General features: G+C 43.5%; 1 protein-coding gene across 50 annotated transcripts in view; it reads right to left on the bottom strand.

The window, feature by feature from the left end:
* Positions 1–65: 65 nt before the first annotated feature.
* LOC110486461 (RNA binding protein fox-1 homolog 2) overlaps positions 66–26,429 on the bottom strand; it is a 39,605-nt gene continuing 13,241 nt past the window's right edge. For 2 of the 50 annotated variants that reach the window (XR_016485972.1, XR_016485975.1), the window contains 12 exons: positions 19,926–20,123; positions 19,632–19,802; positions 19,156–19,209; positions 18,520–18,612; positions 7,084–7,171; positions 6,897–6,953; positions 6,618–6,762; positions 5,411–5,456; positions 4,981–5,023; positions 3,773–3,867; positions 3,404–3,479; positions 2,378–3,217 (listed from right to left, as the gene is read on the bottom strand). Coding sequence is in view for 30 of the 50 variants with exons in the window: in XM_090196613.1 (XP_090052739.1) it covers positions 3,173–3,217; positions 3,341–3,479; positions 3,773–3,867; positions 5,411–5,456; positions 6,618–6,762; positions 6,897–6,953; positions 7,084–7,171; positions 18,520–18,612; positions 19,156–19,209; positions 19,632–19,802; positions 19,926–20,123; positions 25,671–25,703 (1,164 nt within the window). In the remaining 20 variants the exon portion in view is untranslated. Of the gene's footprint in view, positions 3,218–3,340; positions 3,480–3,772; positions 3,868–4,980; positions 5,024–5,410; positions 5,457–6,617; positions 6,763–6,896; positions 6,954–7,083; positions 7,172–13,247; positions 13,296–16,359; positions 16,394–18,519; positions 18,613–19,155; positions 19,210–19,631; positions 19,803–19,925; positions 20,124–22,511; positions 23,011–25,670; positions 26,186–26,429 lie in introns of those variants that run through there. The other 48 variants (XM_090196596.1, XM_090196601.1, XM_090196604.1 and 45 more) reach the window with 45 other exon arrangements.

Here is a 26,429-nt window from a genome sequence, read left to right as displayed (position 1 = left end):
ATAATCAATGGCAACTAAATCTAGTAAACATTTTACCCATATAAGGAGTTGAGAAAAGAAGAGTATAAAAACCAAACCGTTTATTATGTACATTCAATAACAATGACAGGAAATAGAAGGCAAACATGAAGATGGAAAAAAATGAAAAGAAATACACAAGTCACTTGAAGAAAATAAAAACAATATCACTTGGATCAATGAGCTTAGCAATGCACATGTGAAAACAAAAAAAGTCGCATGCAATTCCAACTCATATGAAATCCCGGTCCAACAACTCCCACTAGGTTGACTTCAGCACAGTGCAGGGGTAAGTCAGACACACAGTTGGGTCTAAGGTGATCGCCGTGAGAGGGCACGTGGGAGTCTCCACTGCTGGGTAACAAGTGGAAGGTTATGGAGGGATGGTCAGTTGCTGTGCCATAGAGCAGTCTTGTGCTACAATGCAAGGCATTGGAAACAACAGTTCAGTCTGTGCTGGACTGCTGTGTGCATGGTGGGACAACATCATTGGTTACTTAACATACTTCAAAGGAAAAACTGCAGGGGTTCAACATTCCAAATTAAAATTGAACTAAGGGATACTGGTAATTCAAATGATACCATGACCACAGAAGAACATAGATAAACCCAGGCATAAACTTAACAAAACAAGCAGTATTTTACATATCATTACCCCCCCCCCCAACTAGAAACAAACTCAAATGGACTATGTTGAAACCCCTCTCAATCCTGCCTTCATATTTCACATAACCTCCTTTCCATAGAAATTGTTTTGATTCATGCAACAAATGAAATGACTTTTGACCCTGTCCTTCTCACAAAAACATGCATACTGATACTTTTAATACTTTTTAAGAGAAGTTCAAAATTCTTATTCTCACGATATCATGGCATAAATACTCAACAGAATAACTAATGTGGCTGTATGCATCCCTCCAGGCCTGATAACACAGCTAGTAACATGGTAATCATCATGTCAAAAGGTGGTTTATGGCTCAGCTCTTTACCTGGGTCCTCCACCCTACAACTGTTCCTGAACTGCACACTCACTCCCAACTGGAAAAAGGAGGCATGTGGGGGCTCTTTAAAAGGGTGTGGAATAGAACACTTTGTTTCACCATCACACTCACTCTAGTCTGACATTTATTCTCTATCAAAATGCCAAATTCCCCTCTCAAGTCTACTGTGGACTCCTAAATGTTATATTTAACCCAACATTTTCCACTGATTTATCTGCCTGGGACCACTTCATCCAAACCCCCTTGGCACATTCAGCAGCCCCGTTTTAAAAGACCAACTGTGACAGTTCCCAAATGTATTTTGGGGGATTTTAAGTCTATTAATCTGTTGCTATAAAATTCTCTAAATAAATTCATGTTTGCCCCTATCTTCCCTCTCCACTTCTCAGATGACATTTCCCAGGACACGGTGCTTTTAAAACACCACCATCAGCAAACTGAAAGGGAGCACTTTGAACCCACCATAAAATAGAAAAAGAGCTAAAATAACAGCAAGAACAATCAGAAAAAGTATAATAAATGTGTACACTTGACCAACAAATGTGCTTTTAGAGAATCTTTGGAACCAAAAGAAACAATAGCAATAACATATTCAGAGTATATGGAGATACATAATAGGTCAAAGACTATTTATATATTTTTGTTGGTCACTTCCTGTACCTTAAAGTAGCATTGAGGCAGTGACTTTAATACATATTGGACTAGAACATTCCCAAAGACATAGGAGGGAGGAAGATTGCATTGGGTGAACATTACGTTGTTTCACTTCTCGCGTGTCTGTATTTGTGTCAACTTGACAAAAAAATATATATTAAAAATGGTGAAACCAAAAGTAACATCAACTTGCAGTGTTTGTAACTCTCATGTTTCCTACCATCTGGTTTGTTCTCTCAAACCCCTAAGAATTCCATTCTTATCTGTAAATAGCTGGGTCCAGCTTGCATGACTGGTTTCTACAGCATGTTAGCTATGCCCAGACACTTTCAATGTTTTTACCCCGTTCAGTCTCCATTCTGATGCTACACCTGGAATGTCATATAGTCTAGTAAGGAGAACATGTATACGGAGTTGTGTTGAGCAGGCATGAGTTGTACAATATTCTCAAAAGTAAAAAATGAAGACAATGTAGGTATATGATAGTAAGGATACATGATACAGATCAAAAGATGTGTCATTATAGTTTCAACTACAGTAAGAATCATAATCATAATACTTAGACCAGCAATAGCAGTATTAATCAACTGGAAAATGGGAAAAATGATGATGAGAGTGGATGTAATTTCATTGCATCCACATTATATAATAACTTTAAGCAATGCTTTTTCATAGATAATTATAGAAAAGAAAAACTGAGGTAATGCAGAACAAAAACAAGTCATTTTGTTTATTTTTCCTTGTCATTTTCACACCATTTATCGTTTTTTTGTCCTTTACAGTTGGGTTGGTGGTGTAATGTAATGTAATGTAATGGTAGACTGTTTGGATTTCTCTAATCATTTCCCGAGCAACAGCTGTTACCTAGATTTAACTGCGTCGTCGCTCAGCTTTTATAGTTCAGATTATTGACTTTTTGCTACTTTTGCGTTTCTTCGTGCCATTCACCTTTTTGTTGAACAGGTTCTTTAAAAACCACAACTTGGATGTGTTCATTGTTTAACTGATGGGAGTCCACCACTGGGCAGGTTGTCAATGTAGTGTTTCATATAAAGGACCTAAGATTTCACGCTAGTGATGGCCTACTTTTAGGTCGTACTAACACATGGAGCTGTGTACATATGTGTGCATTTTACATTTGAGTATTATTACCACAGACTATCAGGAGCAAAGGTTTGTAGTGATGTAGTGTAAAAAGTTACTGGTGGGCAGCAATTTCTCCATTCATGTCCAATAGTGTTTTTTATGGAACCATTCTTGTTCTTCCCACAGTTGTCTTCAGTTATTGTTGCCAGTCTTGAAATTCATAGGCAGTTTTCATTCATCCATTACTATGTCACTGAGTGTGACCGTTGAAGCAAGCCGAGTTACAGTTGAGTTTGAGTGGATGACCTTTTTCCAAAACACATGGGTTAATACTACCACCCGTAGAAAATGGAGGGGAGCTCTTTCCAAATGAAGAGGTTCAGAAATGTGGAATTCCGTGGTGCGAGTGCTGTTTAGTACGGCGCAAACCTACTGTATCCAGCCCGATATAAACTAGCCTGGAGGAGAGCGAAAGGGAGAGAGATAAAGAGAAATTAGAAATAAGGAAAAGAGGATGTATCTGTTTTTAAACAACAGACAGCAGTGAAAAAGATGTGCGAGGAGTAAATAACTACATTTACATAAAGTGAAGATAACTCAGTTTCCAGCCTGTTGTTGTAGTGTTGCGGCTGGGGGGCTCTTACCATGGCACCGACTCCATAGGCAGCTGCAGCGGGACCTAGAGCGTGGTAGGGATCTGTAGTGTACACTCGCCCATAACTGTCCCAGAGGAATACCAACACATGTATTTCAGCTGCATATAGTTACAGTGAGAATATAACACACACCTTGCACTGACTCATAGATAGGCTGAGATACTACAAATCACATAAAAGATCTGTAAGATCACGTGATACTGATCTGTAAGATCATAAATACCCACCAGAAAAACAACTAAAATCATTTCTACTGTGAGTCATAGCCTAGCATGTTATTGTGTAAAAGTCTGGCCACATTACTGCATTTCGAGGCTGCTGCTTTTTGAGTCCTCAGACGATCCTCCTTATTCTTACCTGTCACTGTAAGCAGCAGCTGCTGCCGCGGCAGCAGTTGCCCCGGTTACAGCAGTAGGCTGAGCAAAGCGATAGGCAGCGGCAGGATAGCCTCCCTGGGAGACAGAGGGACAAATGGAGGTTATTACCATGGTACAGCTGAGGTAGACAGGATCATTACCGAGGCAGAGTTGTGTAAGTGCAGAGTGAGTTAAAGAATCACACAGTACAACAACCAAGTTTAGAACATTTGTGGTTAAAGATTGAAGTATTAACAAATGTAAAAACAAATCAGAATAATTACACTGGAGGTTGTTGACAATCGTCAATAATGCAGCATATCAACGATTCAGAATTATAGAGAAAGATAAGTAACATTTACACGAACCATCCATATTATCGTTGTGATCTCTCATATGCATATAAGACAAAGAGAGAGGGGGAAAATAGAGATGCCACACTCAAACACACTCACAGTGTCACCTCCTGGCATTGAGACAGCATGCTTGCCCCGATTCAATGCAAATCTATTTGAACACACCACTGCATTTGGACCTAATCATACAGAACACAACCCAGAGCATTCCCCTGGAAACCTGCAGTACAACTAGTGACAGGACAGAGGGAGGGGGGCTGTAAGAGAAGGTAAGGGGGAGAGAGAAAAGGTAGGCCTATGCCTGTAGAGCATGCAGACGTGGATCAGCATGCTTCAGAGAAGAGTCGAGACCGGGAAGGGGTTGGGGACAGGCTTTAGTAATAAGAAACCGTGTTCTCCTCGTCTTTATTTTCAGCCCCACAGGGCACTGCTGCTACACAGATAGAGTATCTTCCAGCTCATCTCTGTACCTGTTCCAGCTATGGATGTTACTCAGCATAATGGATGTGGTAACTTCCAATCATAAGAAATGGTGCTGGGAACATTGGTGTTTGTATGAAATAAGAGGCTCTCTGCCAGTGACTTCAAGACAAATACAACTGCCACCTTTCGTGTTATCACTGCCAGCAGTCTACCTTTCAGAGACCAGGTTCTCTTTGAACAAACTGGCAAAAAACACTCACTGTTTAGTAGCTTAGTAACAAACCCCTTCCCCACAATCCACCTGTGCAGATGTCAGTGAGTTAGTAGGAAAATGAAAAGCAAGTTACCGTTTCAAAACAAAACAACATCAAAAGATCATAATCACCAGAGGGATAATAAAAATACACACTGTGTTTGGTAATGACCCTACCTGAGGCAATCTGCTACTAATGACAGAGTCCTGAAACACTATTCTATAGAGAGAACAGAAACAGCCATTGTCAACCTGGACACACGCACACACACTGACAGACACGCGCCCTGACACAAGCGCACACAGAGCGGCCCGGCTACCCATGTTGGAACCCCGTGTTACAACACCAGACTACAACACCCTCTGTTACAGTCTGTCTTCTGGGAAAACTCAGACCCACAGGTGTGATCCCAGGCAGCGGTGGAATGGTAAAGTACAGAGTGTAACTATTAGCATAATTCAACATAGGAGCTGTATGCATGAAACAGTCGTTTTTTTTTCAGTCACATTTGGGCAGCTCTGTGCAGCGCAATTAATTATGCACATGCAGAAACGCACAGAGAGAAAGGAGAGAGTCGTGAGGGAGTGTGAGTGGGAATTTACTTACGTATAAGTCTGCAGCTCCATAAAACCCACCATCCTGATACACCACGCTACGAGAGAAAGGCAGACAGAGGAGATGGCAGACAGAGGAGATGGCAGACAGAGGAGATGGCAGACAGAGGAGATGGCAGACAGAGGAGATGGCAGACAGAGGAGATGGCAGACAGAGGAGATGGCAGACAGAGGAGATGGCAGACAGAGGAGATGGCAGACAGAGGAGATGTCAGGTGAAGAGAGGGGTGGAGGGAGGAAATAGGGAGGGACAAAGGAGGGGGGAATAGGAGCAGAGGAGATGGCAGGTGAAGAGAGGGGTTGAGGGAGGAAATAGGGAGGGACAAAGGAGAGAGGAACAGGAGCAGAGGAGATGGCAGGTGAAGAGAGGGGTTGAGGGAGGAAATAGGGAGGGACAAAGGAGAGAGGAACAGGAGCAGAGGAGATGGCAGACAGTGGAGATGAAAGGGTCGGTGTGTACAGTGAGATGGTCCAAGACCAGAGTGGCAGGAATGAAAGCCAGTGTGGAGGAAAGTCAACAGGGAGATGATTGAGTGGAAAAGTGAACGCACAAGGAGAGAGATAGAACAGTTATTTCACACACATGCAGCATGCAGAGGAAATACACTACCATTTATTTCTTCCATTACTGCTGAACCAAGTGGTATTATCAACATGACTGTATTATAGGGTACCATCCTCTATCAGCATCCCCCAGGGAGAGGGAACGGAGGCCCATTTACATTGACAAGGTCCTGGACAGACAGAGGACAAATCAGCCAGTCGTTTGTTTGAAGTCAGGCAGTAGTGGATTAAATATGGAAGAGCCATTTCCTGCAGCACTAGTTAAAATAAAAAAAAATCCAGAATATTGCAGTTGCATCTCCAGAATATTGCAGTCCACAGCAGTTGCATCCCCATTAACCAATTGGCACAGCCCAGCAACATGCAACACAGTACAGTTTCTCTGTGAGTCAATCTAGTGGAATTATTGGAACACAGAAAAATAGGAAGAAAATGTGTCTGGTCTTTGTGTGCAGTGTGACGCAGAGGATCAAATTATTGTTCTGCTCAGAGAGCGTTTGTGTCTATACTACAAACTAATGACATTACACGTATTGGTATTTATAGTAAAGTCCTGAATTTACTGAAGGAACGTATATAAACGTCATGTTAAGTGTGTCCGTTCAGAGGATGGATTCTGTAGTTGAATCCCTTACCCAGGGTAGGCAGGGAGGGCAGGCTGCGGCACCGCCGCACGCACAGCGCCGTACACTGGCCTTCCCCGGCCCCTAAGGTGGGCACCACGGAACGCAGCTGCCGTGGAGGCTGCCGCTGCCGCAGACGGGTAGGGGAACCCCGGAACTGAGGGAGAGGGAAGGAGAGAGAGAGGATATGAAAATCCAATGCCTGGGGGCACTATGAATTAGGGATGTTTAAATGAAGTCAGATTTGGGTGAAATGAAGGGCATGAAATCTAAGAGGAAGACGAGGTTTACCTGCATAGAGCTCTGGTCCGTACATGGCCTGCACCATTGGGCTTAGCTTCCATCCTGCTGAGAAGCAGAGAGGAGGCAGAAATAGGAGGGTTTCATATAGATAGGGGATACACAGGGAGATGGGCAGCTGACTAACAGTTAGTTAGGGATCATAATGAGGCTAATGGAGTAGTTTGCATCTGGTTACCATATGGCAGGGTGCTAAGGGCCTCTCCGTTGGGGTAGGGGCTGACCATCTTCTTATTGGTCATCACCCTGGCCGTGGCATTGTTAACCTGGGGAGTGGGAGGAGGGACAGTGAGCACAACGTTTGGCCCGTTCTATTCAATTGAGGAAACACACACAAACACTCTGACACAAAAGACAATCACACAAGTGGACCAATATTAGACATTTACACATGATAGCAATTGCTTAAAATAAAGCATATCTAACTCTGACTTTGTGAATAATACAATGGTAATAACACTCCTGCGGTCTAAGGTCAACAGACCATTTGCCAAGAAGATGGTGATTGTGTGTACACATACAGGGAGGCCACAGTTACAGTCTGCTCCCCATTCACCATCGCTGGATCGTCCACATCAATACGGTGGTGGGTTTGATGCATCACATCGTTAACTCCTCCCTGCCAGGCTGCCTCCTCCCCAGCCAGTTATACGACAGCTGACAACATCGCTTATGATGAAGTAGTCTCTGCTCTCCCTGGCGGTGTTTGTGTGCGCGTGTGTACATGAGTGGGTGGAGGATTGTTAGGGGGGAATCTTAGTCATGCAATTAAAGTGTTCTGCCCAAGAGGAGTGTAATCGATGACTCATTGTGGAGACAACTAGCTACACTGAGGGCCAGTGGTTGAGCCCAGCGGTGAGAGGAAGAGAGATTTATAGGTAAGAGAAGAAAGGAAGAGATAAGGTGGAGGAGAAGAGCTGGGATACATGGCACTGCAGGAGAATAATAATATGTGTTTGCAGTATGCAGGTGTGTGAACAAAGACGGGTATTTCTGTCTAGTGCTGCGCCCGGCTGTTGAATCAAGATGGCTGCTAGCTAGGCTAATCCCCCCACTGAACTTCAAAGGGCCATATTAGGCTCCCTTAATCGTTATCCATCTCCTTTGATGGGGTTTATGAGAATGACTGTTGTGTCGTGCAATTTCACAGTTTGAGTGTGCCGTCGCGCCATGTCAAACTTTGTTGTGAGCTACTAATGACCTATTGGCCAATTGGAGAGCTTTGAGACTTCTATGTGACGAAGTTCCACTTAGAAGGCCATTATGGATTCAGCCACCTTCAACACCCCACTAGTCATATTCTATCACTGCAGCCCTCATTCAAATGGAAATGAGAATTACCTCATTTTCCTTCATTGCAAATGAGATGGTCAGCCTTGAATGATTCAATTAGCTGACATAATTGTCCCTGTGAGTGAAGACACTAAAATAAAACGAATAAATCAGCCTAATGAATCAGATTAATGCTGATAATCTTTTTACATCACAGCATTCATATCAGGGTCATTTATAAACCTCTATTTTGTGTGTGATAACTGGGCAATGATGCATTTCCTTATGTATAGTTAGTGGTGTGTCAATACCAGGGGAGGTAATGCAATTTGATCAATCTCACAGAGAGGTAAACATGCAAATCAAACAGAGACCAGTGAGAAACACATCTGCATGGGTTAATAATAAACATTCAACCCCATCCCAACTTAGGACACAAGCCCACAGCAGTACCAATAGAACTGGACCGCCCCCAAATTAAACCAAACTTGTTGGGGTTAACCTAAAAAGAAATCAACATCAATACATAAAAAGGGGGAGAGAAAGAGGGGTGCAAAAAACATTTGTTGGACAAAATTAATAATTTTATAAGACAAAAATTATACGCAGCCAAATATGGGCGCATCACATGACCAAGAGTGAGAATAAAGAACCAAAAAATGTAATTCAGCCAATCAGCAAGCGTCGGATGCAGCATAGAGACCAATCAAAACAATCGCAGCACTCCCATATCAAACGCATACAGAGACAGATGGGACAGGTAAGGAGTTCAGGAGAGGGATGCAGGTGAGAAAGAGAGAGATAGATACAGAGCCAGTCCACATACAGTAACAGGGAAACACAAAGATGGTGTAAGAAAGAGAGAGACATCGTCTACATAAGCAACAACAAAAATCAACAATTATTTTTCAAAAACAAAAATAACAAATACCAAGGTGCGTCATTCAAAAAAAGCAATTAGATTCTGTGACCATTCTCCCAAAAATCTCACTAAGTTATATGTGGAGGAATAGAGAGACAGAGTACCAAAGGATGGAGGGAAGAGAGAGAAGAGCAATCCTCATACCCCAAAAAAGAGAGAAATCAAATAATACAAGACACTGCCAGGCATTATTACTGTGTGTCACGAACTAAGACCAGTACACAAACTAATACACACACCATTCAATAAAGGAAAACCAAACCAAAGAGGAGTTAAAAGGACAGCAAAAGACAGACCAAAGGATCAACCAGTTCATCCCAATGTGTTTATATATCGTTATCTTTTCAGGAATTAGGCTACTCTATAAAGGAATTCATACATTCTGTTCTGTGTGCTTTAACTCCTGCTTGTTAATCCCATTACTACACTCACTACAGAGAGGTGAGTTATTGCCGTTATAAACTTTATTGATTGACTATTCTCTTAAAGTGCATTCTATAAGATGCCCTGCTACTGATCACAATTTGAACTTCAAAAATCCTCAAGCTTCAAGAGCAACACGATTAACGTTGCTTTTCATTGTGAAGAGAAAATATGGACAGATGGATGAGCTATCTTTTCTAAACAATTGCAATTTCACCTACTCCTGTAACAGATATACTGACAATGACTGCTGAATGGACATAGATCTTGTACCTTTTGTTAATGCAGGGGCATAGCCAGAAATTGGTGGGTGGGCCTGCAGAAATTTGGATTGGCCAACAGGACCAATCTGATTGGGTGGGTCTGGCAGGGCCTGGCTCCCCAGTGGGTGGGCCCGTGTCCACCCCACAAATGCCTGTGCCCCTGTGTTAATCTATCGGTTTCCATGAGTGATTCTCCCTGAAGTTTCAAAATGTGAAATACATAAGCATATACACTTTAGTGCAGAATGCGTTCACATTTAGAACACAGAAAAACACATAGAATTAGGAATTAGAATACTAGAATTGACATTAATAATTTTATGATAGGATAAAGGTGAGCCATTTTGGTCAGGGAGTTGGTCAATTATGGTTTGCCAATGCTGTGATAAGATGATGTAAAACAGGGCTGGGAAACTAGTGGCCGCAGCCCCCCTTTTTGAAGGCCCTCGGATATACTGCTTTTTTTTTTATTGGGGGGGGGGGGGGACTCAGTCGGGGTCACAACTTACTATTGCGAAGCAGAATACACAAGATGCAATTTCAAAATGTTGTTGTACATCAACTGTTCTAATCTTCTGTCAGTCAAATTAGCCCATGTCAGCTAACATTTTCTATATTGGTAAATTATTCTAGCAGCCAGTTATCCAAACTTATAGTAATCAAGATCGAATTAGAGCTTGGGGGCATTGATTTTGCTAGTCAGTCTCACAGGTATTATATTAAAAACTGTAAAAATCGCTCTCTACCTTATGGCAAAATGTGTAGAATTGCACATAATTAACTCTAACACTAAAAAGGATTGCATGAAATTTGTTCTAAAATTGGAAAATCTTCTCCCCACCTCATTGCACTTAAAAAAAAAACTGCAGTAAACTAGCTCAAAAAGAGCAACATTTTATCTCCACCCCATGGTGCCCATCCCTGACATAAAATAATGAATTTATCTGCCCTGTATGTTTGTTAGCTAGCAATCCAGCCAGTTTTAGAGGAATGTTTCCATAGATTTTTGTATTTTTATTAACTGCCAATATGCCAACATCCCATTCGATCAATGCAGTCAATCCACAGCCATACACTGGCTGAAATCAGTTGATAGGACTTAGACAAGTTGGAAATACAACAAGTACTGATATTATATCATAAAATAGCACTCAACTGCCCATGAAAACAAACATTTTTAACATGTATGGTTTACATACATATATTTTAAATGATATTTATACAGAAAATTGGTATAAACCTTTAAACTGTATTCATAATTATATCACAATATTTTAGGTTAACAATAATTTGATTACACAATTTCTGATATATCACATGCATTACTTTAATTTTCCAGCATATGTAAATTCTGGATTACGCCTCAGCCATTAATTCCAATTAGACTGGTTTGGATTTCTCCCTGACCAATATGGCAGCCATTTTAACCCCATTCTAGAACTTTGAGGGCTTATGAAATTGCCCCTCTAGTAATTGAATAGGATCTCTATGGAAAAACACACCATGTTATAGGAAGCAATACTGTGTTCTAAGCATGTCCATAGAATTACCATTCTATGTGCAAGTGCAAGTTCAACTTGATTGGGTTGATTCATTATTGTACCATCTAATCAGCATAACTGATGTCCCATGTTACCGTGTTTGAAAATGGTAACTGTAATTTCTGTACTACTTTCTGTGTGCCTGAAAGCAGACGAGCCACATTTTGTGCATTAGGATTTATAACTGCAATATGTAACTATTTGGGCGACCCGTCCAAATTCATGTTCGCAGGCAATATTAACTAGGGAAATTGTGTCACTTCTCTTGCGTTCAGTGCGGGGCATATACACTGACTCTGTAATTGCAAACAAAGGTTTCTGTACCAAGTATTAAGTTCTGCTTTTCTGATGTATCAAATACTTATGTCATGCAATAAAATGCTAATTAATTACTTAAAAATCATACAATGTGATTTTCTGGAGTTTTGTTTTAGATTCCGCCTCTCACAGTTGAAGTGTACCTATGATAAAAATGACAGACCTCTACATGCTTTGTAAGTAGGAAAGCCTGCAAAATCGGCAGTGTATCAAATACTTGTTCAACCCCCCTGTATATGAAATACAAATGGAATAGAGAGAAATAGTCAACGCGTCATAATTTCTATAATAACCACCAGCTTTCATATGTTCTCATGTTCTGGGCAAGGAACTTAAACGTTAGCTTTTTTACATGGCACATATTGCACTTTTACTTTCTTCTCCAACACTTTGTTTTTGCGTTATTTAAACCAAATTGAACATGTTTCATTATTTATTTGAGACTAAATAGATTTTATGTATTATATTAAGTTAAAATAAGTGTTCATTAAATTCAGTAATTGTCACTATTACATCTATCTATCTATATATATATATATATATATATATATATATATATATATATATATATATATATATATATATATATATATATATATATATATATATATATATATATATATAATAAAAAAAAGGTATACAAAATTACAAAATATTAATAAAAATCAGACGATTAATCTGTATCTGCTTTTTTTGGTATCAGTATCAGCGTTGATAATAATCGGTTGACCTCTACTTCAAACAGCTGAAAATACAATATTTTTACGTTATTGAAAATATATTTCACAGCGGTTTAAATGGTACAATGACTCTCTACACTACAGGTCTGTCAAATAAACAGAAAATTAGGCTAACTATTAGAATTTTAGCAACCAGGAAATGGCAAAGCGATTTCTGCATTTGCACCTTTACACAGGCCCTTCCATGAATCTGAAACCCGCCCAACACTAGAGACAAAGAAAAGTTATAATGACAGATTTATTTTCCCCTTAACACTGACTGAAGCAGCTGAAAGGATGATAACAATTGAACAGGAGCTTCCCAGAGAGCCATGGATTATCATCATTACTGGGGATAACAATTCATTAGGAAAAATATACATACAATGAAATATTAATCAAATGGGTTCTGGTAAGCCATGTCATTGCAAAGAGGAGGATGATTAAACTTGGACATTCCGGGGAGGTGTTAATGAGAGGAGGGGAGGGGGGTGGATCCATTATTATTACTAGTTAGACCAGGCTATCAATGGGCTGTGTGTGTGTGTGTGCCTCGTCACTGCTACCTTCCCTATCAATGCAGGTCCCATCATAACAGGGACTTATACTCTGGATAGCTGGGAGATCAGAACAATGCGAGGCTACCATACTTCAAATGTATTTGTAATATACAATACAAAGATGCTGTGGACATAACTAAAGCATGCAACTACTGTACGTCTTGCTCCCAGCATCTACTGCCACTGAGCTAATTGAAAGATTGAAACTTCCAAATTAACGGTTCCTTTAGAAATATTCAAAACAATGTGTGATTTTTCGTCTACTGCCTTTTTCAAGGAAGGGGTGGGGGTCAGATCAGCGAATGTCATTTATACACAACTTACCGTTGCCGAAGAAACAGCGTGAGGACACGCGAGTGGTTACCGTGGAGACTGACAACACACAGAAGTCATCAGGGAAACAGAAAAAATATAATAACAAATAAATAAACCAACAAACATCCCAATAAATTAAAATTAAAATCCCCCCAATGTGAAATAAAATGGGGATAATAGTTGAAAGCAGTGATACAGTTTTTGAGAGAGAAAAATCATCCAAAATTAGTTTCTGCTCAATGCATGAGCATCTTTCTATTTCTAGAGAGACACACGGACTGGAGGGGTGCTTCTTTCAACGTATGTAAATTATAGTGGTCATAAGATTAAGGGACACAAAAACCAGGTCGACCACATTTGTATTAAGAGATTGGCTTAATTGCGTCTAAAAATATGTCTCCCACAGTCAAGAGTGGCAGTAAAAATACTTAAGTGAAATGTAGCATAAAATGATTCTTAGTAAAAGGCGACGTGGGCAGGATTCATATTTTGATCTGCATGGGGGGGTAATTGTATAAAGAAATTACTTTGGAACATTTAGTTCCGCCATGAATCACAACAAAATAACATTAGAATTAAAAAAAATAAAGATAAAAAGAGAAGGATGGGGTAAGGGACTAAAGACGAAAATATAACATGTGAAAGGACATACAATGAGAGGTATTACACACATACAAGACAAGAGGGTGAGGACTGGGGAGTGTCACACAGGGACAGAGGACTGGGGAGTGTCACACAGGGAAAGATAACAGTGGAGAAACAAAGGAAGACAAACTTGACTGGCTTGGAGAGAATGGGAGTGTGAAGGACAGAGAGAGGGAGAGAAGGAGAGAGAGAGAGAGAGAGAGAGAGAGAGAGAGAAGCAGAGAGAGAGGGAGAGAGAGGGAGAAGGAGAGAGAGAAGGAGAGAGAGGGAGAAGGAGAGCGAGAAGGAGAGAGAGAGGGAGAAGGAGAGAGAGAGATGGAGCAGCCTGTGGTCTGGGAGAAAGAGGGAGGAGTGGAAAGGGAACAGTTCATACTCCCTGTCCCCTTTTCTTTTGCCCTCCTCTCACATAAACACACACAACCACACCAATCCATTCACAAGTTCACCTCTTTTTCTCTGTCAATCATGCAAAGTATCTGAAACAAGCAACAACCATGACTAAATCCAAAGCTAAGCCCAGTTTATCACAAACAGCCCATTTAGAGCAGTAATACAGTTCTGGGGAGCAGAGTGATCACAGCCTTCTTTTGATTTGAGCCAATTCACATCTAAAGCTCAAGTGAAAGAGCTGGTGTTGAAAAAGGATCCAAATCAATGCCTTTTCAATGAGGTTGACGCCGAGGTGGAATGTCAGGATTAAACATCCAGTCTGATTGGCTTTCTTGAAGAACATGACCCTTTTCTTTAAAAGACAGACAGAACTGTTTCAAATGGAGGCTGTGAGTGGTTTGCCACCTGCAGTAGTGTAGCGTACATCTATCACTGAATGAGAACGGATCAGCCATGCAGGATCAGGTGAACAGTCACAGTAAGTTAGTCCTTATCACACCCAGCTCTCTTTAGTCAGAGACTCAGGCTCATGCAGTGGTGACATGGTCGGTCTCTGAGTGAGGAGCTCTCCTCTCTGCGACCCTGTGTCTGATGAGATGCATGCAGACTCAAGAGCACCAGGAGACGAGACGTTGCTCGTTCTCATTACCACCACTACTGGGGTGATAGACTGCACCTTCATATTCTACTGCATCTAATGTCTGTCTAAAACTCTGCGCCACGGAGCACTCACTTCCCATCACACCAACACATCAACAAGAGCAGCATGCGGTGAGAGACACACACCTACACGTTCAATACGCTGTTACTACTACAGTACCTCAGGGTGGGAACTGTGGTGTGACAGCACGGTGACAAGACTTAAAGGGCTTTGTCAAATGTCGGGGTATCCCACAGTCAAATGTCGGGGTATCCCAGTCAAATGTCGGGGTATCCCACAGTCAAATGTCTTAAATGTCACTTTCAAAACATCAGTGTGATGAGTTGCTTTGATGGCATATAATTGTTACTGCCTGGAAATTGATTAAGCGTCTATGGCAGGGCTCTCCAACCCTGTTCCTGGAGAGCTACCGTCCTGTAGGTTATCTAGCACACTCAATTCTAATAATTAGCTGGTTGAAAAGCCGAATCAGGTACGTTGCAAATGGGGTTGGAGCGAAAACCTACAGGAGGGTAGCTCTCCGGGAACAGGGTTGGAGTGAAAACCTACAGGAGGGTAGCTCTCCGGGAACAGGGTTGGAGTGAAAACCTACAAGAGGGTACCTCTCCGGGAACAGGGTTGGAGTGAAAACCTACAGGAGGGTAGCTCTCCGGGAACAGGGTTGGAGTGAAAACCTACAGGAGGGTACCTCTCCGGGAACAGGGTTGGAGTGAAAACCTACAGGAGGGTACCTCTCCGGGAACAGGGTTGGAGTGAAAACCTACAGGAGGGTACCTCTCCGGGAACAGGGTTGGAGTGAAAACCTACAGGAGGGTAGCTCTCCGGGAACAGGGTTGGAGTGAAAACCTACAGGAGGGTAGCTCTCCGGGAACAGGGTTGGAGTGAAAACCTACAGGAGGGTAGCTCTCCGGGAACAGGGTTGGAGTGAAAACCTACAGGAGGGTACCTCTCCAGGAACAGGGTTGGAGTGAAAACCTACAGGAGGGTAGCTCTCCGGGAACAGGGTTGGAGTGAAAACCTACAGGAGGGTAGCTCTCCGGGAACAGGGTTGGAGTGAAAACCTACAGGAGGGTAGCTCTCCGGGAACAGGGTTGGAGTGAAAACCTACAGGAGGGTAGCCTTCCAGGAACAGGGTTGGAGAGTCCTGGTCTATGGGGTGTGATGTCAATGTCTTTAGTTAGAGTGCTTTTTGTGGAATACCCTTTGATATGAGGAGGACACACACAGACTGATAGAGGAGATGCATGGTGTGTGTGCAGACTTAGACACACACAGACTGATAGAGGAGATGCATGGTGTGTGTGCAGACTTAGACACACACAGACTGATGGAGGAGATGCATGGTGTGTGTGCAGACTTAGACACACACCGTCGTGTGGAGTGGACACACAAACAGCAGGAAGACAAGTGAATCGGACCACTTACATGGGTACATTGGACGCGCACGGGAAACTGACTTCTTCAAAGCGCAGAGTTTTATTCCAGACAAAAAGAAGTACACTTCGATGTAATAGAATAGGCCACCGCAGAGATCAATACTACACTCTGTGTAGAACCAACAGCCATGCACACTTAGGGTTCCAAACAGACTAGCTAGGAGAACATTCGCTACAGATTCCCATGCACTGACAGACTAGTCAACAACATGAAATAAATGATTGATTCCAATCAACAATTGCCTTTTTCTGTTTTATGGATAAACAGACCTTCATAAAAGTAGTAAGGCATTTTCAACTTTGAGAAGATGTCATGCTAAACAACCAAAAGTCCACATCACTATCACCAAAAATCATCTAGGGTTAACAAAATAGCCGATATAAAAGACATGCAAGAAATCCCAGACTGTCCGCACTAGCACTGCAGTGACAGCCATGTTACAACACCATAGTATTATCATGCACACATACTTCCAATAAATCCCATGCAAAAGGACAGCAAACAGAATATACACACTCCTGATTTCAAAAACAATCTGCTAAAATACTACCATGGTATATCTTTCAGAGTTTCCTAAGCAAAACAATGGGTTAGGAAACTGAAAGACATTATACGGTAGTATTTTAAGCAAAACAATGTGTAATCTAAGCCTAGCCTAGTACGGGACCATTAACACATCTAAACATTCCTCATGTCAGAATGCCTCTAAGCTTAGCCAGTTTTAAATTAGCGTCTTCACATTTGTTAGAATAACAGCCAGTTAAAAAACAAACGGAAATGATATTACCAAGGACAAAGCTAGGGTTGCAAACAACTTCTAGGAGAGAGAAGAATCGTCACATAGCAGTGCCTCAAAGGCATGCTGGGCTTTTCCTCCGGTGCTGAATGAGTGTATAAATACAGAACACCCTTTATTTGCCCTTAGTCTGTACGGCTGTTCTATCCCATGCACTAGTCAAACACAGACAAACCTGATGACAGACACTCCTGTTGACCCCATGCAGATTACAAAGGCCTGGCCACAGCTTCAGAGAGATCAACTACTGTCACACATGCAGCAATGATAAAAGGTGAAGGGGAGAAAGAGAGACACACTTCCTTACAATTAAAGTGATAAAGTTCATGCATGAAATAAGAAGATACTCCAAAGGCTACATAGACAAGAGGTTACAGAACCACCAGGGCCAAACAAATAGGTTGATGATTTATAGAAGTTTAACTGATGTGGGTTTTCATTGGGCTCCATCAGTATCCATTCAACTTGCTGATTGACTGAAGGTGAAATGTAGGATTTATAGACCATTGGATGCAGGTGGCATTCAGAACCAGATGTTTGAGAGCTGACAGATGAAACCCAAGCGGGTCCAGCCATCACCATCATGCAGGACACAACTACCACAGTTAACCACAGCAAGGAGGCAGGAGCCCATGCAGAATCGTGATTGGCTAAGAACCTGGCTTAAAATAGATCTGCTCCAGAGATGGGCAGGATATCACTGGCACGCAAACGGACAATATGTCAAAAAAAAACATGCATCTTCTCAGCTTCTCCCCAACCCTGAAACAGTCACATACGAGCCAAAGCTTCATTTTATAAAATGATAGTGAAAGGAGGGAGCTAAATATGAAATAAATGGCGTAGTTATTTTACAGGTGGAGAGGAGAGCACTGTGCTGCATGCTGGAGGCCAGGTGACATAAGCTTGTCACTAGCACTTTGCAGCACGGGGGGAAAAAAGGAACATTCTAGACTAGGAACTAAGATATGATCAACCTGGCTACAATCGGCCATGCATCATCGTCTCATCACGCTCTCCTAATGTCCCGCGGTTCCAGCAACAGAGAAAGATGATTTAGATTGTATTTTGAAATCAAAGCAGTGGAAGCTATAATAAGAAATGGTGCAAGACAGAACCGAGACCTAAACGATTTAGAGAGCGAAAACTTCCCAGCATGCCTTGAGGTGTCAACTCTCCCCCCGCCCCAAATTAACCAGGAAACAAGAAACACCCCAAAAAAAGGCAGCAAACCATCTGGGGGGTACCAGCAGAGACCACATTAGAGCATGTCAGTGGAAAAGGATGGCAGCTAGCGGAATCAGTGTACAGGCAGAGGAACGATGGTAGGAGGAGGAGATGGGTTAAATTACCTCTATCTTGCGACCTTCCACTAGCGTGCCGTGAAGCCTTTCCCGGGCTTTCTCCGCGTCGGCGCTGGTCTCAAACGTGACAAAGCCAAAGCCCTGGGGTAAACAGACAGAGGGCCACAAAGACAGCACCACAAAGACAGCGTAAGGAGAGGGGTGGAAGAAACAGAACAGTTGTTCTGTAGAAAATCAAAACACTTTGATTTAGCTAGTTTTACTCATTTCATTACACATTTACTGAACAGGAACACAGTTATAATCACTGGTTAATAATGTTGTTTGTTCTAGAACTGATATACGGTGGTTACTGATTAGTGAAGGGTTGGGCAAACGGAATGTCGAAATTCAACAGAGGGCCGCACAGATTGTCTTGGGACCGGTTTGCTTTTCAAAATCTATTTGCAGTTATTAGAAAATATATAGGTCCAGTATAATTTTGACTTACTTTCAATCTAGTTTCAGACGTTCAATAGTGGCCTGGAGTTCTTTAAAACCATAATACTACCCTGTTGTTTATACTATCAGTGCAGGTCAGTAGGACACAGAGTGTGTGGAAAATGTAGCATTGAGACACAGTGAACTTTTTCATCATAGTGTCCACAGCGGTGGGACTGAGGACATGTTTACCATCTCACTCACCTTTGAGCCCCTCTCATTGAAAATGATCTCAACATCAATAATCTTCCCAAATTGCTGAAAATAAACAAAACACAAGAAATTAGGATACAAACAAAAACTTAACGTGCATTATGTACTCAGTGTAATTAAATTACAATCAGGGGTGAACTACACCTGCAGCTCACTAGGAGGCAGTATTGTACCAAAATAAATTCAATCAAATTGCACCTACCTTCTATTGTCTATTTTTCTATCCCTTTGTTACTACATGCCTTCCTTTCCTCACTCGTTCACTAACTACTGACTACCTCTCTGTGGCTCTCATGGCCCTATGATAGAGAAAATCAAAGGACATGAGTGTTCCTCCCTTGGTGACTGTGTGGCCCTTTGTTCTTCTCAACATCCACTCTGACACCAACCATCAATTAAACAACAGGAGGGTTAAACTGATTTACTCCTCATCTCAAAGTGCAGCAAGAAAGTTCCCAGATTCTTACCCCAAACATCTGCCTGAGGTCAGGGTCTCGGAAGCGGAAGGGGATGTTGGAGACGTGAAGTCGTTTTGGGGTTCCTTTGGCCTCTGCGGAGTCAGCCCCGGATACTCCTGCTAATTCTACTGCCACGCACTGCCCCACTCCATCTACCTGACCTGGGGACACTTCTGTCTGCTGGGGAAGAGAGAGAGTGGAGGGGAAGGGAGAGGCTGATAAATGGAATAAACGTAGGAGTTATGAGCATTTTTGGGACAAATGCAGTGAGCGCCTAACAACAAAACCAACCACAACACTCACCGGGGTGGGTAAGATGTTGGAAGTGGTGGCTGAGCCATTTGTTCCAGCCCCTGAATCCGAAGGCCCCTGTCCACTAGCACCAAACAAAGCGCCGACAAACTCTGTCCCCAGGCCATTCTGCGGAGGGGGTGGTGGAGGGAACACTGAGAAGGGCGGGGGCACCAGCCCCTCCTGGCCCCCCGTTGAATCTTGAGAACCCTGACAGAGGAGAAGACGGGGTTAATACTAGTAGGCATTACTGTTCTGTACAGTGCAGATGGAGGGCAGGGAGAGAGACTAGAACGAGGGTTAAAAACACAGCTTCAATTTCACCCTCACTCCTACTCTCTCTCTCTCTCTCCATATCTCTGACAGCAGAGCGTTTCAGTCAGCCTACCATGAAATATTCACTGCAACCACATCTATTATTGACAGTCACAAAATCTGATACACACATTGCTACACAAGCCTGCTCACTATCCATGTACACACATATCCAGATAATATTTACAACAATGAGTACCTGTTATACCCCGTGAACAGATACCGTTATCCTTTTTAGTTACACTTGATATGAATTCATATCAGAACCAGTTGAGTTGGGAGACGGCTCCAGGCCATTGCCACAGCACTGTTACTATACGGTCTTCATGATAAGCCCGGTAATGGATTGTAGTGCCGGCCGGTCACGATTTAAAAAAAGGTGTCAGTTATATGGTGACACTGTGATATAGCACTCCTCAGTCACACACTCAAGGACATCCTGTAATAACTTCAAAAACACCCCAACTGTGTTCAGAAAGAGCAGAGCCTGTAGGGGGAGGGAGGAATGGGGTGGGGGGGGGGCGCCATTTTGTTTCAGGCCATGAAACTGCTTCGTGGCCTTCCAGGCGTGATGACAGCATCCAATACCATTAAAACAGGCCAGTCAGTCAGCCGGCCAGCCAGGCCTGGGCGAGGCGACACCCAGGCTCCAGACAGCCTTTTTAATTACCAGGGAAACTAAGTTGCAGGGCAGTAAAGCAAATGAGGATTCACTAATCCCAGAGACTGCAGACTTCTCATCTTGAAACGACAGTGGAAAGAACCGTCCCGGCTACTGTTAAATCCCCTCCACTTGATAAGGAGGACTGAGCTCTCGGTTCTGTGCCTCCAAGATAACGAGTGCAACAAAAGTAGGTTTAATTCAGAACAGGATGGAAAAGTGTTCTACTGCTATATTCCACCAGCCTCTCCTGATGTATTCTGGTCCATATGAATCGCTTATGAGGCTGACTGCAAACTGCATTCATTGCAATGTCATTAACTTAATAATACCAATAGCACATAAGTCCTGCATAAAACGGGGAGGACGATTAAATGAAGGAGGATTCCAAATAGGTTAAATGGACTCCCTCCTGTAAAGACGTGTCATCCATAAACATGTAGAAGCCTGGAACCAGGCAGTAAAGGGTGCTCCCCATCATCTGAGTCACAGTGACCAAATCCAAATCTGTGTTGGAGGCTCAGAGGATGGGGGTGGGGTGGAAGCGAAGTGGGTGTTTCTAACAGTACAGTATCTCGATCATGTGAGTACTGGAATGGATATTTAGGCTACTCACTGGTATCCACTGAAGGATGGACACAGCTAAATAGTAGAGAGAAGGTACTGGCTGAGGGCTGGTAGCACTCAACCCATTGGCCAACTGGACATTCCTGCCACACTCACTGAGAGGTAACAGTAACACTGCCCTAAATGGCAGTATCTCACACACAGAGCAGGAGAGGAGGGAGAGAGAGAGAGAGAGAGAGAGGAGGGAGAGAGAAGAGAGAGAGAGGAGGGAGAGAGAGAGAGAGGAGGGAGAGAGAGAGAGAGAGAGGAGGGAGAGAGATAGAGGGAGAGAGAAGAGGGAGAGAGAGAGAAGAGGGAGAGAGAAGAGGGAGAGAGAAGAGGGAGGGAGAGAGAAGAGGGAGAGAGAAGAGGGAGAGAGAGAGAGAGGGAGAGAAGAGGGAGAGAGAGGGAGGGAGAGAGAAGAGAGAGAGAGAGAGAAAGAGAGAGAGGAGGGAGAGAGAAGAGAGAGAGAGAGGAGGGAGAGAGAAGAGAGAGAGAGGAGGGAGAGAGAAGAGAGAGAGAAGAGAGAGAGAGAGGGGGAGAGAGAGAGAGAGGAGAGAGAGAGGGAGAGAGAGAGAGGAGGGAGAGAGAGAGAGAGGAGGGAGAGAGAGGCTATTATAAAAGGGAGTCAGCTGTATTGCAAAAAGGAAAGAATGAAATCATGTGGAAAAACGTATTAAAAACGGAAACTGAAAATGATCAAATTGTTTACAAATTTCAAGAGAGGGGGGGTACAGTCAAATTGTATAATATTTCATAAATATGTATAATTGTATACGATATCATAAATATCATAACTCACTAGTAAGCTACTAGGTGATGTTCAAAGGCAACGCAGGAATGAATATAAAATAGTCTAAGCATAACAAATCTCATTTGACCACAAGGTAACTTCAGATTTACTGTTCTGCATGAACGTATAACACAGTATTAAATGCACCATCTGAATTACGATAGGCTAAACTCTGCATCCCTCTTTCTCTACACACTCGACAGCGGTAGTACAGAAGTGTTACCTGAGACACCATAGGTTTTTCCATACACCAGGAGGACCGGGGGGGAGAGAGAGGGCTTGCAATGTGGGTCAAAATATTCAGCGAACGTTGCGAGAGTGCATGTGTTAAAATGTGTGCAGTGACTGCAGCGTAATGAAATAATTTGAATTCAGTTGCACAGTACAGTAGACAGTCAGTGAAGAGTGTTAGTAGACTGCAGTAATCTCTTTAACCTGCTAGTTACTCTAATCCCAATCCGTGTATCATGAATGAATAACTGAATGACCACTATTAATCTAATCTACTGTGACGCATTGCTTTGCATTAAATATGCCGCCTCTTCCCCCCTCTCTCTCCAATGCAGTAGTACGCTCCTCTTCCTTTTTCTGCAACTGAAGAAATAGATATGCTTTCCCTCTCCTTTTTCCTCTCCTTCTTTCTCCCTCCTCGCTTGATGAAATCCAGACGAGGGTTTCTACCTCCGCCCCGCCTCCCCCAAGTCAGTCAAAGCCACCGCCGCTATGAAACGTGACCCACGGATCCCAAGAGCCAGTCAAGCATAACGCTGTAGCCGCCTCCCATCTCCATGTAAGGGCGCCGCAGTACTGAAACCCTGTCACTCCTTCAGGGAGTCAACCAATGAAAATCACAACACATAATATACAGCCTATTCCAACATGGTACATTAACAGCTAATTGGCTTAAACCCGACAGGCACCACAAGCTAAATAACACATGGCAATTCATTTAAGGGTAACAGAGCATTAGACTCTTAACAAAAGAGTTGGTCAGTTTCTAAAGGTCCGATGGTAGTACAGGCTATTGTATTCACTGACTCAGTCAATATGACATACACACCAAAGAGATCAGAGGTTGTTGTTGGCCATGAAGGATGGGACCATGCAAGGGCAGTGTGAGGTTCAGCCGTACCACACTGATTCTGAAAGCCCGGCTGGACCCGTCTCACAGGACCTCTTTAAAAAGACTTCCCATTATATACTCCTACAGACGGCCCAACGTGAGCCACGTCCACTACGGCACCAACACCACGGTGGCCATACACGGTCCCAAAACTCTGAAAGATGTCTGGTATGGTGGAGTAGCAAACCTCCTCCCTGACACTTAACCTTTGCCAAGTTCACTGACATGACCCTCCTAATCCTTCGGTCTCTCTATGAAACGCTGCTCTATGCAGATAATTGCAGAGGGAAACAACCCAGCACCCTAAGACCTAGCCTGCTGTAGGGGGACGAATCAGTGTATTTGGGAGGATTAACATCCATGCCCGATCGCTGTTAAAGTTTCCTCACAATATTTAGTTGAGTCAGCCACCAACACTAGTGAGGATTTCTTCTCTTTCGGCCCAGAGAAGAAGACAAGAGAATAAACGTTGCTGCGCCATGTGTCCATTGAACTGAACCAGCTCCGTCAGCCGATAGTGGGGGAAGGGGCTTAAGGAGCCTCTGAGACTCAACACTGCACTGCAGCAGAACTGGCCATGGTTTCTGTCAGTCACAATAGTGCATGTGTGCAAATTAACATACTTGCTGTGCGGTCTATTCAAAGCTCAATGCTTTTCTGCACGTCCCTTGAGCCAGCTGGATTGTCAGTACTGCAGGTTTAGATGGGCAGAGTGAGGGGCAGCAGTAAGCCTGTAGTGGAGACAGATGTCTCAGAGTGCATTAGTGCTGTAATATTGTCTGCCAGTTCTGCAGCAGTTTGGTTGGTGCAAATGTGAAGCAGCAGGTAAGTCTCATACCCCTGGGGGCGAACACTTGGGTGGGGCTCCGCAAAATACTTTCAATCCCTGCCTTCCCTCTCTAAACCAAGCAGGGTGCTGCAGTAATGGAGGTGAGGCAGTAAAATACACCACAATCCCTGCCTTCCCTCTCTAAACCAAGCAGGGTGCTGCAGTAATGGAGGTGAGGCAGTAAAATACACCACCATCACGCCATTTCTCAGAACCCGGCATTCATACGATTGTTTGCGGTGTTTGCACTTTGCTTGGTTGCTTAGGAAGTTAAATTGATGGGGGAGCAAACAGCATTTATAACCCAAACGCACTCACACGCATACACTTTAAATCTGGTTTATAATGAAGAAATATCAACTAAAAGAAGGCATTTTCTTAACCTCACTTCTCTCTGATCACATGGGACAGTGGATGATTGGTGACACCTTTAAAATCCATTCACACTGGACCCCCCCCCCCCCCCCCCCATTTGGCTGCCCATGCCGTTTGAGAAGAAAAACATGTTTAGGTAACAGCTGCTGATGCCCGAGGGAAGAGAAACGGCAGAGAAATGGGAGAGAGGGGAGGGTCGAGCTCCAAGTCACACAGCCCTAGAAATGCATGTGCTGGAGTTAAAAGCACTTGGGGAGATTCCTGCTGCTAACTGTCCAATCAGCACCCAGAGCACAGAACCTCACAGCACCCCATCCAGTATTGTGGCGGGAGGAAAGTGGAGGCTGGGTCGTACCAACAGAGAAGGATTGAGGGGAAGGAGTCACAACTGTTTCTTGGCACCTGTCTATTTCACTCAGGGGGGGGGGGGGGGGGGGGGGTTACACAGCAAAGACAGCTGGGTAGACAACAAAGAATTGATGTAGCACCCCCTTCTCATTCCAACAGCCCCCCACCGCTCCCCCTGGACTAACATGATGTTCTGTACAGTCGGTATGGCCGCAACGTGCGACATACACACAGCTCAACACTGCTAATTTACAGAGACATTTGCAGAAGCCTGGACCTCCTTGAGGGCCCTGAAGCACAGCCAGGACCACAGAACATGTTGGGGCAGCAGGCTCATTAGAACATGTACACAGTTAACCCCTCTTGCTGCCAGTAACACATCTACATATTTAAATGATAAAAAACAAGTTACGTTACACAAGTCGTTACACAATACTAGTCACAAAACACTGAGCGTTCCTCAATGTGTAGGCTATGTGCATGTGTTTGTGGTAGAAGAGAAACAACAGTATAACTCCACGCAGTAATCTGAGGCCTTGCCTTATGCAACGTATCAAAACTAGCTAGGTAAACATCAGTCGAATCAACTGCATATTATTTCAAAACATGTAGAAAAGAGCAAAGTATTTTGTTCTTTAGTTGTTCCAGGTCTAAACCTGCTATACTGGATAGGAGCGTACAGAAAACTAGCTATGACATGAACTCACCGGCAACACCGCAGGATAGTACAGCCCCATCATTGTCTGCACAGGAAGGAAGAGTCTCTCTCTCTCTCTATTCCACTCTGAATGTGGTCTGTTACCATCCGCCGGGAAGCACCTTCTGTCCACGTCTCTCACAGATTCAAATTCTCCCTCGCTCTCCGCCAGTGTTCCCCCTTGCCTTAGCACCACGCAAGCCTTGTGTCCTTGTCACTCTCCCCCTCTTCTCTGTTTGCCCCTTGTCAGTTCTCTCCTCTGACAGCGCAAGTCTCTTCTTCCTCCGACGTGTGTCACTTCTCACTCACACTACCGCTCCTGCTCTGCTCGGTCATGGCTTCTGCATGTTCCATCCCCCTTCAAACTTTCCCTCTCTGTGAGCCTGGCTGGGTCCCTCCTATCCATCAGTCTCTCCATCCCCTCCCCTCTCAGGCTAGGTACTGACAGGTTAGGAAGGAAGGAGCTGCTGTTTGGCAGCCCTGAGAAGAAGACGCTCCGTTTCACACTGTAACGCTACCCACTGCATTGCAGGTTTTTTTAATCATTTATTTATTGGATGGCAGCTTGTCAACCCCATGTTAGGCTGGCAGGCAGGCAGGCAGTCAGGCAGGCAGCTCCCCCTCACCTCCCCATGTTCATTACCCAGAGAGGAAACAGCTTCAAACTGCTACGGCCCAATTCTACACCTTCACAACATGTATATTTATTAATCTGCATTGCGCTTTTTCATTTCCTAATCTACAGTACTGTTGGGGTTCGACGGGAGAG

Source organism: Oncorhynchus mykiss, chromosome 13, assembly GCF_057628025.1.
Source record: "Oncorhynchus mykiss isolate SJ-2025 chromosome 13, ASM5762802v1, whole genome shotgun sequence".
Lineage (NCBI taxonomy): Eukaryota > Metazoa > Chordata > Actinopteri > Salmoniformes > Salmonidae > Oncorhynchus > Oncorhynchus mykiss.
Note: the sequence above shows the minus strand (reverse complement) of the source record. Positions and strands in the feature narration are given on the sequence as shown.